The following is a 17,876-nucleotide window of genomic DNA, read 5'->3' as shown; positions in this document are numbered from 1 at the left end:
GTTCTCTCTCTTTTTTTTTCTCAACAGGTGATCCGGGAGATTTTCTTTCTGTTTAAGTGCCCTTTCTCACTGTCCCCCTTCCCCTTTATTTTTCTGTTCTTTCATCTTTTCCCCCTCCCTTTTCTATCCCCCAGCCATGTCTCTCTTGTCTGTAACAGCTGAAAAAATAAATAAATTAATTAATAATAACAACAAAGGTCGATCGAACGGACCAATACGGCAAAGCCGTGATGATCCACTTGGCAAAGTAAATCCGTTAGGTGTCTTTGTTGGTGTAGCAGCACGAGGTGAGAATAAAGTAAATACTCTTCACAGTTTAAAAGACAACGCCACCCTGGGAATTTCACCCAGATAATACTGGAAGTAACACTAATCACCAAGAAGGCAGTTAGGTTTGTTATACTCAGTATAGAGACGAGGTTCAATGATAAAACACACACTGACACTAATAAACTAAGAAAGGCAGGTGTGTACACTCAAAGGATCCCACCACCAAGGCACCCATAGTCTCCTCCACGTCGACACTCCGCATCTGAATAAAAGAAACAAAGAAAATTTTAATATATTACAACAAAACTAATATTCACACGCTGGGGATAGCCCAACTGCAGGAACACACTGGTGATCCGCATCTAGAAAAAGGGCCTCCCACCAGTGGCGTAACAAAAACCCAAACTACAAATCAAACAACGGAAAAAAGAACAAACATACAGCCTAAATAAAACTTTAAAATATGGGGCAGACGGAATTGGTATTGCTCCAACTTGCCGTCTGCCCGACTATAAGTTAATCTTCTAATCAATATGCACGCCAGCCGACTCGCGTAGCATATGGCCGTTGTCCACGCCGAAGTCCACTTTAAAGGCTGGCAGCAGTAGGAAAAGAAACCTCGCAACAGGAACAGACAGTAAAAGCAAAGCAGCAGCACTTCACTTAGCGTAGCTTTGCGTAAAACTAAGGCCCACACTTCCTGCAAAGCATAATATGTATAAAAGAACAATAAAAGACAACAACAAAATTGAATTACCGAGTAAACCGCGTCATGAAACATGAGCAGAGTGGCTCATAGGAGGCTTCTACAGCTACGACCTAAAAACAACATCTGTTTACCACCAAGTAAGGTAAATTACACACTACAATGAGTAAACACCTACCAGCCGCGATGGAGGCTTCAGAAGGGTAACCCGCAAATGATCTCTGCAACCTGTCATGAAATCAATATCCTTAGTATCCTTATTTTCCTATTATATTGTTTTATGTACTTTAATAATGAAGGCTTGTAGAGCAAGGCCACTTTTGACTCACAAACTAAGTGCTCAGCCAGACTGAAAAACAGGGAGTTTTAGTGCACAGGCATATTAATAGATAAGACACAGAAAAGAGGAACTTTGCCATATAAGCAATGTTTGAGAAATAACACCATATAAGACATATATGGAGCTAAAATGTTAGAGCTCTTGCAACTGGCGTTTGGGCTGTGCAGGGGTCTCTCTCTTCCGGAAGATGATTGAATAAAAAGAAATATAAATGTTTTAACACACTATGAGTCGGTTTTCTCTGTTCTATCACGGGGACAAAAGAATCGGGGTTAATAAACCCCAAGGGAAGTCAGCCAGGTGACCAAAAAGGAGATCACAGGTAAGCGATCCAGGACTGCTCAAATGGCCACTATTTACTAGCGCCCCCCTAATGCGCCAGGCCGAAAGTGGGTTGAACTGAGGAATAACATTCATCCTGCCACAATGGCATCAGACAACAGTTATGATGGCTGAAGAACCAAGTGGGACAGGCGCAACCCCCCCCCCAACAAAAACAAAAAACAAAGGGGAGGAGAAAGTACACTAGCAGAGAATAGGGAGATACTGCAGCAGCAAGACATTTTTTTTACAGATATACAGGGGTAGTGTTGACAGACGTTAAGGAAGAGAAAAACACAGAATATAGAGATGAGACCAGTCTGGTTGCAGGTGTTAACATGTTTCAGGTATTTATTTGTAAATAACTGTTGAAGGTGTATGTGAGATTACTAACATGTGTGGAGGTATCCATCAAAAAGAGAAGGAACAGCAGTCGGAAAATAGCTGTTTATACAGAAATTAAAGCATGTGTACTTTATTTGCCAAGATACTTGTAGAACAAAAGTGCACATTATAGAAAACGAAACATGCAAAATGCAACTCCACCAGAGGGAGCGAGAGGACAACATCCTGGAGGCTGCTAAGCTCCTCAACATCCCGACTGGAGGCTTCAGCTTTCAGCCGAACGGACCTGGCCAGGCTGCCCGGGTCTCTTCTGAGCAGTAGCAGCCTCTGAATCGCTTCTCTCGGGGAAGGCTGGGTCCGAGAAAGTGACGCTCATGTATATTCGGTCAGCTGTGTGTTCGCGGGCATAAGGACGGGAAGACCCAGCGATGTCTGCGCCCGGTTTCACTAACCTGAACAGCTCCGTCAGCTACAGCCAGAACTCTGCAGCGAACGGCGGAGCAGCGCCACCCTATCAGAATGGTTCGTTAGCATGCTAACACCCCATTGGCGGGCTATTTGTCGGTCCTTCGCTTTGCTTTTTGCATTTTATACACTGGAACTGTCATTTACTGTCAGTCGCGATGCTGGCATTAGCTGTAAATTATGGGCATGAATTATTAAAAGACTGATGATTTTAGCTGAAGCTAAGCACTTGCTAAAGGTAGCTAACTTAAAAGCTAACGTGGGTATTGAAAACGGATGGTAACGGTAGCTAACTGTTAGCATGAAAATAGCTGTTTGACAGATTGCGCACCACCTCTCCATAGCCTCTTGTTTTTATTAAATCTCCAATAGCTAACGACTTAATAGAAGTTGCGTTAAAACAATTTACTTTCTATTAATAGAAGGCTGCTTATTTCAACTGAGAGCTAGCCTTTCAAGGAAGGCTGCTCAAGCGTGTTTACAGTAAATGATAACCTGTGATCAGATTTTCATATTTAACATATATTCGTGCACGTGTATTAAGCTTCACAAGAATATCTAAACACATGTGAACAAACTAATTTGTGGAGGGTAAAGTAGGAAAGACAATCGTCTCTAATAAATGGTTCAGTTTTCAGGACAGAGCTTCGCAAAAATATTTATCTCAAAAGAGAAGGAATACAACCAACTAATTTCCTTCTTAAGTAAACAAATAAGAGGGGATAAAATCTTAAAATCAGGCTGCAGTTTGGCTCAAAATAAAGCGTGTTTTGTACTTTGTGGTCCATTATTTCTAATTTGTCGTAGCTATGAAGTAGACATTAGCCAATATTCATTTTGCATATTGGAAAAGTGTGTGTGTAGGTATGTCGTAGGCTTTATACTGCATTTTTAAATAGAGATAATAGAGCTTAATTCTATTTTTGCATGTGTATTTATGTATTAAAGATGGTGGGGACAATGGGCGTGTTCTTAGAGATCATTTCTATTTTTTTTAATTAATTAATTTATTTTTTTACATTTTAGTCGTCTTTAAAGTTGAATGTTCAAAAATGTGTGATAATGCATTCATTCTGTAGCTAAATATGAATGTGAGGTGCGGTTCTGGAAGCTGTCTTTCTTTCTAGAGCCCACACTTTAATTTGTTAAATTACTACAGAGGGAGATAATTCAGTAGTTTTGTGTTTCTGAGATATTCCCTATATTCGTTCAAACTGTGATTGTGGAAGTTCAGGGGTTTGGTGCCCCAAACCTTTTTAGCCATTGAAAACAAATGTCAGAGAGAAGTTAGAATCCTCGTGGTCTTGTAGTTGACTCTTCTGCCTTGTCTTTGAAATGCCAACTTTCTGGGAGGCTTAGATCTAAAATGGTGTTTTGTGACATTAAAACCACACAATCCTGTTCTAGTTGGCCCTTCAAAATAAAAGTATGATTCTGAGTCAGATGTCAATATTTTAAAAAGCGCTGCCTGGTGAGCAAATTGGAAATGTTTCACTCGGCAGGAAGAACTCTAAAACTTAAAAACTTAAATAGAGTTGTTCTTGTTTCTGTTTATTTTTACTCTGTAATTGGAGTGTAATAGTGAGAGTCGACATTTATGCTTATTAACCATGTGCTTTGCTATCCTGCCCCGCCTCCTTCCAGGTCCGGTACAGAGCTACCCTTCCATGTATCCAATTACAGGCTACTATGGAGCTCCAGCTCAACAGCAACAGAGCTACTCCACCATCCCGTCCCAAGCTACCCCAGTTTCCAGCAAAGCACCCATCACGAACAGTGCCCACAGTGCTAACTACTACCAGAACAACCATCCACAGCAGCTGCAACAGCACCACCTCCCTCAGCATCATGTAGCACCTTACAGTGCTCCACTGAGCTCTGCCCCTCCTTCTCAGCCATATGCCACACATCCTTCTTCAGCACCTCCACCGTCAAATGCCCAGTACAACCTACAGCCATTCCAGCAGCAGCAGCATCCACCCTACACCACTCCGGCATCCTACTATGGACCACAGTCATACCATGCTTCTCCAGCACAGCAGTCTCAGCAGCAGCAACAACAACCCAGTTTGGTCCCAATGGCGGCGAGTGGGCCTGGAGGTCCTCTCTACCCCATTGTTTCATACCCGTCTGCTCCAGGAAGCAGCCAGTATGGCACTCTGAGTTCCTCCCAGAGCACCACCCAGATGGGCGCACCTTTACATCAGTACGGTGCTGAGCCTCCAGCCTCCTCAGCATCAGGGCATTCTGGGTATGGCATGGCTCCTCCCAGCCAAGTGGCACCAACAGTGAATGGTCAAGGAAGCACAGGTACCCAGTGAAGTCACATTTTAATGCTGCTAGACTCTGCAATTGTGAATTCTCTGAAAATGCAGGTGGAGTTTTATAGGCTAAGAAAATCTGGTGGATGTTGGCGGAAAATGCTTTGTTTTGTTTTTTTTGTCAGTGTTTGGTGGGCAAATTAAATTTTTTCTGCAAAATTTTTTCTGCTTAGTTTTTTTTGTTGCTGTAAGTTTCCAAAATAAAGCATATTTTGACTGTTTGTGCATTGTATGCATTTTTATGTTTAAAGAAGGAAATAAATTAACATGTTTGCATTTTTGAACCCAAAGCTGTCCCTCAGTATCCTTAGAAAGCACTGTCCTTGTGCTGTTTCAGTGGCTGTTTGTGTTTTTTTTTTTTTTCACTGCAGCCCAAAACGCAGTCCATTCCCACTACAGCCAAACCAATCAGGCTTCTCTGAGCTACAACTCCTATGGTGGGGTCACTCAAAGCAGTGGTGGTGCTGAGGCAGACAGACCACCCTCAGGAACCCCTTCCGCTTCAGTCCATTCCTCACCGGGCCACCGTCAAGGTAAGAATGAGAGTAAATCTTCATTATGTATTGTAAACATGAAGATTTTTATGTTTGTCTACCATATTTTTCGCACTATAAGGCGCACTTAAAATCCTTTAATTTTCTCAAAAATCGACAGTGTGCCTTATAATCTGGTGTGCCTTATGTATGAAAACAGACCAGCTCATCGACAGTGCGCCTTATGTTCCGAAAAATATGTTATGTGTGGAAGCTGAAAACTGAAAATCTGTGCCTGTGCAGATAACCTGCCAAAAAATAAGATGAAAGCGTTTTGTAGTTTGAAAGTCTGCATGAAATCAGTTTCCTGTTTATTTTTTCGCTGCTCGGAGAAGTACCACACTGTGTACCTTACATTAAAACTGTGTTCTTTAAAATGTTTTGGGTTTTTTTTTATGATTGGAGACCTATTTTCTCCACCTGCTGCATTCGACGTTTGAACAACATTCTTATCTTGGTTTTTTCTGTACTATAGTGACTGTTTTTGTGTCTTCTGATGCAGCTTGTTTAGACGCACACTGCACGTGAATGGGTTACAGCTGCACTTTGGGAATATAGCACACATAATTAGCTGCAAACACACACACGCTTTCCGATGTGCAGGTGTGGGTCTGTATACAAATTTGGGGGTTTCAGGTTTGCTTTTAGCAACGTGCTGCTGGTTTATTTTTCCTGTGAATGTTTTTCACTCTTAACTTTAGTGGCTGGTCAGGATAATTAGACTCTTTCCTGTAATGTTGATTTGGGTTGCAAAAATTTGACTCTTACTTCGACAGAATAAATTGATATAATTTTGATCCAAACACTTTTTCAACTGAGCCATGTTTAAAGATTTACAATGCATTTAGACCAAATACACAGCATTTCAAAGAGTTGCTTTCTAGAGTGAATATAGTCAATGGAGACATGTTTTATTTTTGGTTTTCAATCAGTTAACTGGTATTAAAACAAGTACATATTTTTGATTGCACGCTTTTGTGGTCAGTTACAACCTCTGGCAAAATTACGGCATCATCTTACCTGCTTGAGATTTTAAAATGAAAGCACACAGTTAGACCATGGAATACATTAAGGCAAAGGAAATGCTCTCCAGTTGTCGATGGATTCTATGAGAACATTGTAGCGGAAAGGCTTTAGCAATACAGCAAGCATCAAGCTAACTTTTGACGAAGGTTCAGTTGTTTTTAATTGGCTTGAATGTGCCTTTACCCCTGCAAGTTTACTTTCTGCCCTGAACTGTGACGCCTAGTTGCGTTTTTTTTTAAGTTTTAAATTTCTAGGGACTCGTTAATTTCAAAGTAGACATTCTTCCACTGAAGGAACTTTGGGCAAGCACAATGTGGTGTGAACCTTTACTGGAAGTTTCCCCTAATCATCAGCCCTTTCTCTCTGCTTCCAGTGCAGTGTAGGTGAACTCAAGATCCACAGAGAGACTTGAGCTGTTGTCACACATGAACCAAGGACAGTGTCAGGTGAAACAATTGAAGATGAAGGATGGGGGTGACCAGTCGACTAGACGTTTAAAAGACCTTTCCTTGATCATATCAGAAATATTATTCTGTTAAACAAATTATTCCTATTTTATTAAAGTACAGCATCAGACGGTAACCTGATAGTTCAAAAGGTTAATATGAGTAAATGAACGAGGTGAAAGGTAAACACTTGGTCTAAAACAGATGGTACTTAATGGAAAAATGAGCGTTTCTGCTAACTAATCAAACATTGCATTTGTGCGGAATTATACACCTCACAACCAGTCACACACACACACACACACACACACACACACACACACACACACACACACACACACACACACAGAGTGTTTTGATGGCTTAGTGTTTCGTTTCAGAAAATAGTCAAAAACTGCACTCAGTTTTGACTATTTTCTGCCTTTTAGATTATTCAGACTTCTGTAATTTGGACATTGTCCAAGGTTGACCTTTCTTTCCTGCTGCTGCATGCAGCAACAGATGCATTTCTCACTATTGGGAACTGTGAATTCACCAGACAGTTCCCTGCTCTATTCCTGGATGGTCAGTCAAATATGTCCAACTGCGTAGTAGTTTCACTTATGTCTGTCTCTAATGCATCAAAACTGTTTACATTATCTAACCAAAACCCTAAAAAACTCCCCTGAAAACAGTTCGATGAGGCCATAATATTGGATGCTGGTTCCTCCGGTGGAGAAAGGCTAAATGTATATGTTAAATTCCATCTAAACAAAATTCCTTCTTTGACTTTCACCTTTGTAATCATTGGCTTTAAATTTTTATCATCCTGACCTATTTTCCTGTGTGTAGTGTTAATTGTTTTTCCTGACAAAATATGCGGCCAGCCATCAGCAACTCTGTTCTTTGCTTAAACCCGTATCACATGACTGGAAGCCAGCCGCCTGATTACCACAGCCCTGTCTGATGACATGCATCTCATCCTGACAGTTCTCTTATGTACCTTTCCCACTCCACCCCCTTCCAACAGGCATGCAGTATGGATATGTTGCTAATAGTGGCGCTAGCTCTTCCTCTGCCAACACCTCAGGCCCAGCAGCAGCAGCCCCCTCATCATCCAGCTCTGATGATGACGATGAGGAGGAGGAGGAGGATGAGGAAGCAGGTCTGCTCTAGCTTTTACCTCCCCCATAACCTTTTTGCTACTACCTTATCCACTCCTTATTTTTTTAGTAATCTTAAACCTAAAGTGTACACGTCTCTTTAGACACCTCTACTGTCCCGCCTATCCGGTGTCACTTCTGATAACCGCCATTTTCCTCTTCCCTGTCTGGCTACCATCTGTCACGTCTACTCTACCTGCCAACGCTTGTAATCAGTTCACTGCTCATCATCAGCACCATCTCCTTTCTAATAGGCTAATCATATTTCTCCCTGTTGGTCCTTGTCACCAGCCTTGCAGAGTTCACCCGCTGCGCGCAACATTTCCCCCCCTCGCATTCATCAGTCCTCTTTCAAAATATTGATTTCATCTCCTCAGTGTGTGTGCACACTGTTCTGTTCTTCCATCACTGAAAGCTAACATGAAATTTTTTTCCCTCAGAAAGGTGGCAGGTAAGTAGTGCTCGTTGTCATATACAGGACGACGTCCTCTTTGCCTGCTGTCTAGCTCTGAGCAGCGCTCTTGCTGTCTCTCAGTAATGTTCAGGGTGTGATCGTCCAGCTGTAGTGGACCCTCCACTTATCAGCAGTTATCCATGGTGATGGAAAAAAAAATCAATATTTTGTGTTTTTCTTTCCACTCTGTTCACGGCTCTTGATAGTAAACCGGATAGCCTCGGGAACGAGTTTGAATTAGATGTGGTCATGAGTCCTAGATGTAAGATGAGCACTTATGACATAAAAATGTATTGAGAGGAAATATTAATATAATCGAATATCTTTGGGTTTAAAAATTGGAAAAAGGTATGAAGGTTTTAAATAATCTAAGTGAATTTAAATATATTTTCTAACATAAATGTCAAGAGTTTTCTTTCATTCTCTAGTAAAGGGAAAGCATTAAGATGTAGGGGGGATTGGTTTATGTACTGCATGTTTTAGATTTGTTTTTGTATTTAATTCAGGTGAGTTTTGGGACTTTTAAATCATTTAGAAGCAAATAAGTAAAAAAAATGACTCCAGTGTACTTTGTTCATGCAAGGGGTCTGTTACGAAGTAACTTTTCAGTATTGCTGATGAACAGAAATGTGTTTCATGCGTGAGTAGATTAAACGTCAGTATAGGTTTATTTAAAAAAAATTTTTTTTTATCACATGCCTGGTAATTTTTGTTTTGCAGGGGGAAGTTTTTACAAGGAGAAAAAAGATTGGTTTATTACGGAGAAGTTAGCTGTTTGTACACTGTTTGATTTTTTTGACAAGTTTATTTGTCCATGGGGCTACTGATTGACCCTCACGCTTGAATCTTGAATCTCACTGTACTAAAAAACCTTGCATTGTATTAAAAAGGCTAAAATGCTTGGTGTAACTTTTTTTTGAAATAAATTATTTTACATTTAATAATTTAAATGTCAGGTCAGCATGATACTGATTGTTGTCATGCACCTGTGTGATGTCTCTCTCAGATGTTCTGCTTTAAAGATCCTCTGAGACGTGTGTCATCAGCCAGAGGTTAACAGATGTTTAAATATAACCACTCCCCTGCCGATAGGTCCCGCTGTCTATGCATGCGTTTGCTGACTCTCCTGCTTCTCACAAGAGAGCATTGTTAGCACTGCTACAACTCATTAGCGCACTGCCTAATAAAATGAGGAGCTTGGTTTAGCTTTCTGTTTATCCCTCGTGCTCTCATCAATTCCCCACAGTGTTGCTGTCTTACAGGTTGTCTGTTGCAGCAAAATAGCACTTGTTGATTCAAGGAAGCCACGCTTACCAGAATCATGATATTGAAAATAACAAAATGGGTTCAGAGTCACAAGTAAAGCAGAAAACAACCAGTGCATTTTAGACTTTTGTAGGACAAAGCTTGCAAGTTATTAGTTGAAAAATAGTTTAAATACATTTTAAAATGAACATTATAAGCAAACCTGATTAAACTAATTTATAACACAAATCTAACAGCAGACGTATGTTATCAGGATGAATCAATTCATCACCTGTCACATTTTGATAATACTGCCATCACCTACTATCAACAACAGCAGTCGCCAACCAAAATAACCGACTATAACACCAGCAGCAACAACCAGCCTCGCAGCTAATGGCAACCACAGCCAACAGCAACACTAATATTTCTAATAGCAGTAGTAGTTCTGAATTTTAATCTTGGATTGCCTCATATTTATTTAGTTACAGCTGTTTTATTTCAGATTTGTGTATGGCCATTCATTTTTGTTATCTGTATACACATGACAAGTTTTTCTTATTGATTATATGCCAAAATGTTTTGATCAATTTATCTTTATTTTGTAACTGTTCACATAACAAAAGTTATCCACGACTAGAGTTTAAGGCGTTACTCAGTTGGCTGTTTGTTTGTTCACTAATTAAGTCTGTCTGGAGTCAGGGACGGCGTTTTGGTTTCTTTGGTTTGTGTTGCTGTGTCATCTCTGTTGTTGTCATGGTCTTACTGCTGAGTGTGAATCAAGTATTCAAATACATGCAAGGTTTGTCCTGGTTTGAAATAGGCCTTAGTCGGCTCAGTAACCATTAAGTTACACATGTACTGGTGCAGTAATAGAATATAAATGTATGTGGAGTCCAAACTGGGCTCATATTAAAACTTTTAAGATCAACTGCAAATCAACACTGGCTACAATGAGCTCTATATAGTCTTGGTAGTATCCATTTTCTTGAAGGAGGAGGAGTAGGCTTGGCTCTCCTGGTGTCCTCGTCATCCCTAGTGCTTAATCCAGTAGTCTGCTGGTCCGATTTAGTCTGAGATAATTGGATCTTGCCCTGTCCAATGAGCTCTGTCCCTGAGGCCTGTCACATCTTGGTTTGCTGCTGTTGATCCCTCCTTTTGGCACACATGGATTAGTGGATCCATTCAAATATTACTGCCCATGTAATCCTTTGGGAAAACCTATTCATTACATGACATGCAAGGAATAAACAGACAAAAACGAAAAGATCCTTTTGCTTGCTGTTGTTTTTTTATTAAGATTATTTTGTGGATATTTTACCTCATAGGCACTGAAGCAAATTAGAAAAGCGATATGATAGAGTTGGATAACATGCAACCAATGTTGGATTTGAACCGGGAGTGTTGCAGTGCACTAAATGAGTCCACACGCTATTTTGACTGCAGCATTAATTCTTGAAAGGTTATGGCAGCTTGCTGAGGGATTTGAAAAATAATTTTAAAAGCCTTCATGCTTTTTTTTTTTTTTTTTAAATAACGTAACGTGAAGCTTTCGAGTTAGCTGCCAGCCTTACCCTCCTCTATGTCCATGAGCGGTGGATAGAGACGAAAAGAATGACATCATAAACACAAGAAATGAGTTTCCCTAGATTGGGTGAGAAGCTCGGTCATTTGGGTGGAGCTCAGAGTTGAGCCGTGACACGAGCCAGCCGAGGTGGCTCGGACCTCTGAGGAAAAATGTGTCCTGGACACTTCCTAGGTGGGGTGATTTGGGCATGCCTAGTGTTTGATCACTGAAACAGTTAAACTGAAAATGATGATGGCAGTAGTAGTAGCAGTCAAAGGAGCTTGCAAAGAAAAGCGTCTGGACTTCTTTAAGTTGCTTGAAGACGTTTCACCTCTCATCCGAGAAGCTTCTTCAGTTCTAAGGTCAAATGGTGGAGAGTCCCAGATATAAACCTAGTGGGTCCCTCTGTGGGGGGTTTCTCCCACTAGGTTTATATCTGGGACTCTCCACCATTTGACCTTAGAACTGAAGAAGCTTCTCGGATGAGAGGTGAAACATCTTCAAGCAACTTAAAGAAGTCCAGACGCTTTTCTTTGCAAGCTCCTTTGACTACGATGACCTGGATGACTGAGAACCTTCACAGACGTAGTAGTAGTAGTAGTAGTAGTAGTGATTTTTTTTTTTCAGATACTTTGACATAGTCACAAAGTGCTTTAAGAGAACACAGATTAGTTTATGACAAAAAGTAGTCAGTCACAAGATAACATTTTAAAAAGGGCATAAAACTAAATGAGTACTGTACTACAAAATAAATAAAATGGGCAGTAATAAAATGAAAAGTTTAGAAAAGATATAGAAATTGTAAAAAGGAATAAAAACTTGGTTACTAGGGGGAAAAAAGCAAGTTCAGAGTTTTGATGATGGTGATAAACTTGTTCCAGGTGTTAAATATAAATGACTCGGCTATTAATTTAATGCATTTCTTTAGTTTTGCTGGCTGAACAGAGGAATCTGAGGCATGTGTTGTCTAACCCGCCTGTTTGTGAGGACACTGGGAGCCTTTTTGTCAGAAAGCTGAATTCAGATGGTAGATGTTAATATAAAAGTTCTCCAAAAAAGAATTTATTTAATTTTGGTTTTTAGATGACAAAAAAGATAAGGCTTGACTAATCCACATCTGGTAAACCACCTTTCTCTGATCAGGGCACCACCCTGTAGCTTCCAGTGGTTTGTCCTCACTAATGGCCTGTAGCTAACTGGTTTTATTGAACATGCTGAAAATGTCTTTCGTTCTGTGCCCATCGCACACACTCATATCTTCTTTCCCCCCCCTCAGTTCTCTACACATGTCCTGTCCTCAGACGTCCCCACACAGCAACTTGCATATACTCAAAACTTAAGTGCTTCCTTTTTATGTTTTCTTTCCATCTTTCAGTCTGCCTCTTCTCTTTCGTTTTCTTTCTGTGAGGCCAAAGGGAGTCCATGCACGACCAAACCAGAAAATCTGCTTTTATTCACTTTAATGTTGTCTTTCATTTTTATCCCAACACTCTGTCCTTCCTCCCCGTTTCACTTCATTTGTCTTTAGATTTTTTTTATTGTGCCATTATTTATTTGAACAGAGTAATATTTGCAAGCTGTCTTTTCCTTCATAATAACAGTTTTTAATGCCTTTTGAGTTTCATTTTTTCCCCTCTCTGCCTCTCGCAGGCGGTGACACATCCTCTTCTTCTACTGGCAGTGCCTCTCCGGTGCCCAACAGCTACGATTCCCTCGAAGGTGGCAGCTATCCAGGTACGTGTTCATCACAGACAGACTGCACCTCATGCACCTGAGCAACTCTCAGTAAAATCACAGCTTTGTCTAAACTGTAAATCAACTTTTCTTTGACAATATGTACAGTGCACAATATTTTTATAACTTGGCATTTGCATAAAATGAAATCTGTTATAAAACCTTAATCAATTGTTAAAGCTGAATTTTAGGGTCTTAGGTCAGTGCTGGAAAACAGATGTGAGAATGACCGGATGAAAATATTCTTGAATATAAAGAAAGTGCTGCCTCCTAAGCAGGGACTCTTAGAGGATAAAATAATTCTCCGTGAACTGAATTTAGATCCTTTTCCTTATCCCTGAGGAAGGTTCCTGCAGTGTTAACACAGCTATATTTGCTGACAGCTGATGTGGCAAAAAAGACTTGGGTCTTCTGTTATCTAGTGACAACTTTTCACAGCAGAGAGAGGAAAAACGGGCTTTAAGACAATCCACATATTCCCTTTGATGCGACCCAGCTTTTCTAAGCAGAAGACAGCAGTGTCATTCACAACGCTTTAAATGTGATTGTTGTTAGTTTGTTACTGGTACAGTGTTCCTGATGTTTATACTACCGTCTCATCTCTTATGGCTCTTTATTCATCTAATCTGATAACAATATTGTGTAGTTTGACCAAAGCTAATGGAGACAGCAAAGGGGACTGCAAATGCTACTTGAAAAGGCTTTTTTTTGTTGTTTAGGGATAATTTGGCACTTATTCTAACTTATTCTAAAATCAACATTAACACAGTGATCTTATTTTTCTGGTCATGTTAAAACACCTTAAAAATGTTCTGTCTTCTTAACATCACACTACTGTACTCCTGCACTGTCTCTCTTTCCAGAATCCATGCCACCATCCAGCAATGTGACCAACCAGGCTCAGCCCTACGGTAGTTACGGTTACCCTGGCATGCAGTCAGGTTATCGGCAGGGACCGGCGTCCCACACTGACGCCTCCCCCTCCGACGACCTGTATGGCCAGTCAAACTACCAGCAGTACTCACAGGTGAGCCTGCAACAGAAATGTTGATTAATATTTTGCACATCTATGGATTGTTTGAAAGTTTTTTTCAGGCTATTTTCTCAGATTTTAAATTAAATTGTCTAATTTTTCGTGTGTAAAAAGTTTGGATAAAGGCAAACCCAACCTGCGTTTGATACCCATCACTTAGAGCGACTGTCTGTTGCCCCCACTAGATTTTAAGTAAGCATATGTAGGCTTTTAAATTTCACCTATGCTTTGACCAATTCTGGTGATAGGCTCTAGTTTTATGAGCTGGCTTATAACAGAGTGTTAGGGAAAATGTTCTAAAACACTTCTTCAGTAAAGACTCAGAGAAGAGAAACACACAGAACTTCTTGCTAGCAAGGGCAGCCTCCACTCTAAGAGACTCCAGTGAGAGAACTGCCCCGGTCTTTATTTATACTCCATTGAGCGTGTGTGTGTGTGTGTGTGTGTGTGTGTTTTTTGAACAACCACACTGTGTGTTGTTAACCCCTTCTACAAATGCCCTCTCTTAATGTGTAACACTTTGTGTATGATTTTTTTTTTATGTCTGGTGCATATTATCTGTATGTGTCGTGTCACTTTCCATTTTTTTCTAACAGTACACTTGCATACCTGAGTGCTTGTCGTCCTCCCCCTTTTGTGGTGGTCTGGACACTGTGTTAATCCTCCACCTCCAGGCAGTCGCCTGTCTCCCCGAATTCCTTAACCCAATTTGATTGCCCACACTAAAACAGCCGCCTCAGTCCTCTTCTGCTCCTTTTCATCTCTCCCACTTTTCAGTCCAATGGCAGTCAGCTTTTTCAGCTTTGTCCCGTGTCACTCTTTGTCCCACTGTCTCTTTTATTGCCATCTCACTCCAAACATGGCAAATGTCAAAGTCCTTCACACACAGTGAGTTTGCAGCTTGCTGGAAACGCATCTCCATCCATCCAATCTAGATGGTGGTTCTTCTCTTTCTGATGCCGTTTGCCCACAGCGCTGCTGGACCTCTCTGCTCAGAACTCTGGTATTGTCTCTTGGACTCCTGTCCACTGTTGATGTTCATGCTCGTGCTTCTGAAACTGCACTCGGTGTCTTCAGGGAGAGATTCATTTCCTTGGAGCTTGCTTGTTCGGGATGAGGATGGGAAGCTGCAAAACAATTCAGCCAAAAAATTCTGGCTGGGTGTTTTCTATTTTTTCTAATGATTTCAACCTATAATTTTCTTCTGACTGCTGCCCGTGGAGAATTGATCCAGTTCCGTTCCCCACCTGTAAACGACAGACTGAGAGACTTTCATTATTATCCTCACTGCTTAATCAACACACATCTCTCTCTCTCTCTGTTTTTGTGAACCGTCCTTTCTTAAAAGCAGAAAATAAGATTGTAGTTGTTCTTGGTTGATCAACACAAAACCTTTTTCCTATAATTATTTTTCATCTACAATGTAAATTTTGTCTCTTTTTCACTCTTTTTTGTTTGTATTATTATTATTATTATTATTTTAAATAGCTGGTGACCTGCAGAATCACCGCTCTCACAATCAAAAACAATTATTTTTACACAGCGCACAAAAACACTGTGACGTCAAACACATTCACACTCACTTTTTCATCTGCGTAAATAAATCACATAGCTGATATGTACCATGGTGATCCATAAATATGATCACCAGTTTATTTAACTATTTTTCAACCCAACAAAACAAATAAACAAAAACATAATGCTGATGTTATGAACACTCTACACACAAGTCAAGATGCTCACGGAAACGCTGCACACTCCAGTTATCACAGTTCTGTTTGTGTGAATTATCTGCTTTCATTATTAATACCAGTTTATAGGTTGTTATCCTTTTTATTATTAGTTTGAATGCATTAAAATTAAGTTGTAATTTAGCCTTTTGTTTATTTTACTTTACTCCTCTTGCATTTATATCTATTCAGTCGGGTCTGTTTCCAACCCTTTTTTAAACTACTTCAAACTACTATGATCTCTAATTTTCACTGGGTGAGGGATTATTGTGTTCTTCCTAGTCTGAACTGCTCTCTTCACCTGAGCTGCTATCCTATTCTGAGTTACTGTCTTCTTTGTTTCTTACAGTCACGTACCAAATGTCCCTCTTTTCCACACCTCCAGCATGTAGTGTTAAAGTCACTGTTTGGTGTGTGTGTGTAGCCTCTACCTCTTGCTCTTCCACTATGCATTCCTCTCTCTTTCTTTTGGATTAGTCGTGCTCCGGCTTGCTGTTTTTCTAGACATTTCTCATCAGGTGTTAATTTTACTTGTTTATCCCCCATTTTCAAAGATTCTGCTGGGCCGTCACTGGCACGCTTGACTTCAGGGTGGTTTACTGATACGGCCTTCGACTTCACCCTAACGGTGAAGCGGTATCAGTTTTATGAGATGAAACTCAACCGTTCTCCTTTGTCACCACTACGTGAGCGCAAAGAAAACAAAAAATGGAAGTAGTTCAGCAGCGTATTGTGCTGTAAAATCAACTTACTTCCAGACACATACACACACATAGACATTTGCGCGCTAATTTGTCACGAGATAATTTCAGCTACCTCTAAAACTGGTCGAAACACAGTTCCTTTTGGCAAACTTAGACCTAATTTGTCACGAGATAATTTCAGCTACCTCTAAAACTGGTCAAAACACAGTTCCTTCTGGCGAACTTAAACCTATTTTATCACATTTCTTTAAACCTTTGCGGCCGTTTTATATACTCAACGTGTTTTCATTTGTTAAACGTATTTTTAATTTGTCACGAGATAATTTCAGCTACCTCTAAAACTGGTCGAAACACAGTTCCTTTCGGCGAACTTAAACCTAATTTGTCACGAGATAATTTCAGCTACCTCTAAAACTGGTCGAAACACAGTTCCTTTCGGCGAACTTAAACCTAATTTGTCACGAGATAATTTCAGCTACCTCTAAAACTAGTCAAATTCGGCTCCTTCCGGCGAACCCAACCTAATTTATCACGTTACTTAAACGTATTTTTAATTTGTCACGTTACTTTAAATCTTTGCGGCCGTCTTTAAATACCAAATAGTGTTTCTCACCCCCGATGTCCCACTGACGGTTCGGATCACCAGACTGAATCCCAGCGCCGTGGACCTGGTCACCGGCCCAGACCCGAATTCACGCTCTGGGACTCTCTCCTCGTCTGAGAGGGCTGTGCACAGACTTCGGTGCCGGCTCCCCACGGCGTCAGGAATCAGTGCTGGATCCTGGAACAGAGTCACAGATAACAGTTCTGATATATTCTGATCCGGCTACGAAGGACCAAGTAAATGTTAGGGAAAATGTTCTAAAACACTTCTTCAGTAAAGACTCAGAGAAGAGAAACACACAGAACTTCTTGCTAGCAAGGGCAGCCTCCACTCTAAGAGACTCCAGTGAGAGAACTGCCCCGGTCTTTATTTATACTCCATTGAGCGTGTGTGTGTGTGTGTGTGTGTGTGTGTGTGTGTGTGTGTGTGTGTGTTTTGAACAAAGGGTCATATAACCTAAAAGCAGGAACAACATCCTTGGTCATAAAGAGGGTAGTCTTCCCCCACACCCAATGTATGGTTTACCAAAGATAACACAGTGAAACCATACAAAGGGTAGGAAGCTCTACCAAACATCAAACAGATCTTCAAGTTAGGATGTATCTACAATAAAACAAGGTACGACCTCTCCCATGCTCCCAGGATGTGGGGGGTGAACCAAGCCTGCTAAAAATCACACATCCTGTCACTACCAAATAACTACAAACAGCATCCTACCATAAGCAAACTTATATCACTAAAAGATTATACTGACTACTAAATACAATTTTCCATTGACACAGAGTCAGAGACCTGTTCAGGATTCTGACCCTGGACTTTGCCAGACTTCTAGACTTGATCATAATCCACAACTGACTGACTGGTCAGACTTAATAAATAAATGTTTAAGG

General features: G+C 40.6%; 1 protein-coding gene across 2 annotated transcripts in view; it reads left to right on the top strand.

Annotated features, from left to right (window-relative positions):
• The first annotated feature begins 2,188 nt into the window (after window positions 1–2,188).
• sec24b (SEC24 homolog B, COPII coat complex component) overlaps window positions 2,189–17,876 on the top strand; it is a 31,700-nt gene continuing 16,012 nt past the window's right edge. Inside the window, exons 1-6 of one of the 2 annotated variants that reach the window (XM_085285622.1) lie at window positions 2,189–2,504; window positions 4,092–4,757; window positions 5,140–5,301; window positions 7,783–7,917; window positions 12,832–12,915; window positions 13,779–13,942. In XM_085285622.1, the coding sequence (XP_085141748.1) occupies window positions 2,411–2,504; window positions 4,092–4,757; window positions 5,140–5,301; window positions 7,783–7,917; window positions 12,832–12,915; window positions 13,779–13,942 (1,305 nt within the window). In that variant the 5' untranslated portion in view covers window positions 2,189–2,410. The remainder of the gene's footprint in view (window positions 2,505–4,091; window positions 4,758–5,139; window positions 5,302–7,782; window positions 7,918–12,831; window positions 12,916–13,778; window positions 13,943–17,876) is intronic. The other variant, XM_085285628.1, reaches the window with a different exon arrangement.

Source organism: Mchenga conophoros, linkage group LG2 (assembly GCF_057382185.1).
Source record: "Mchenga conophoros isolate Kocher_MC1m ecotype Shallow Benthic linkage group LG2, M_conophoros_male_GT1.1, whole genome shotgun sequence".
NCBI classification, from domain to species: Eukaryota; Metazoa; Chordata; class Actinopteri; order Cichliformes; family Cichlidae; genus Mchenga; species Mchenga conophoros.
The sequence above is the reverse complement of the archived record's forward strand: the minus strand, read 5'-3'. Positions and strand labels throughout refer to the sequence as shown.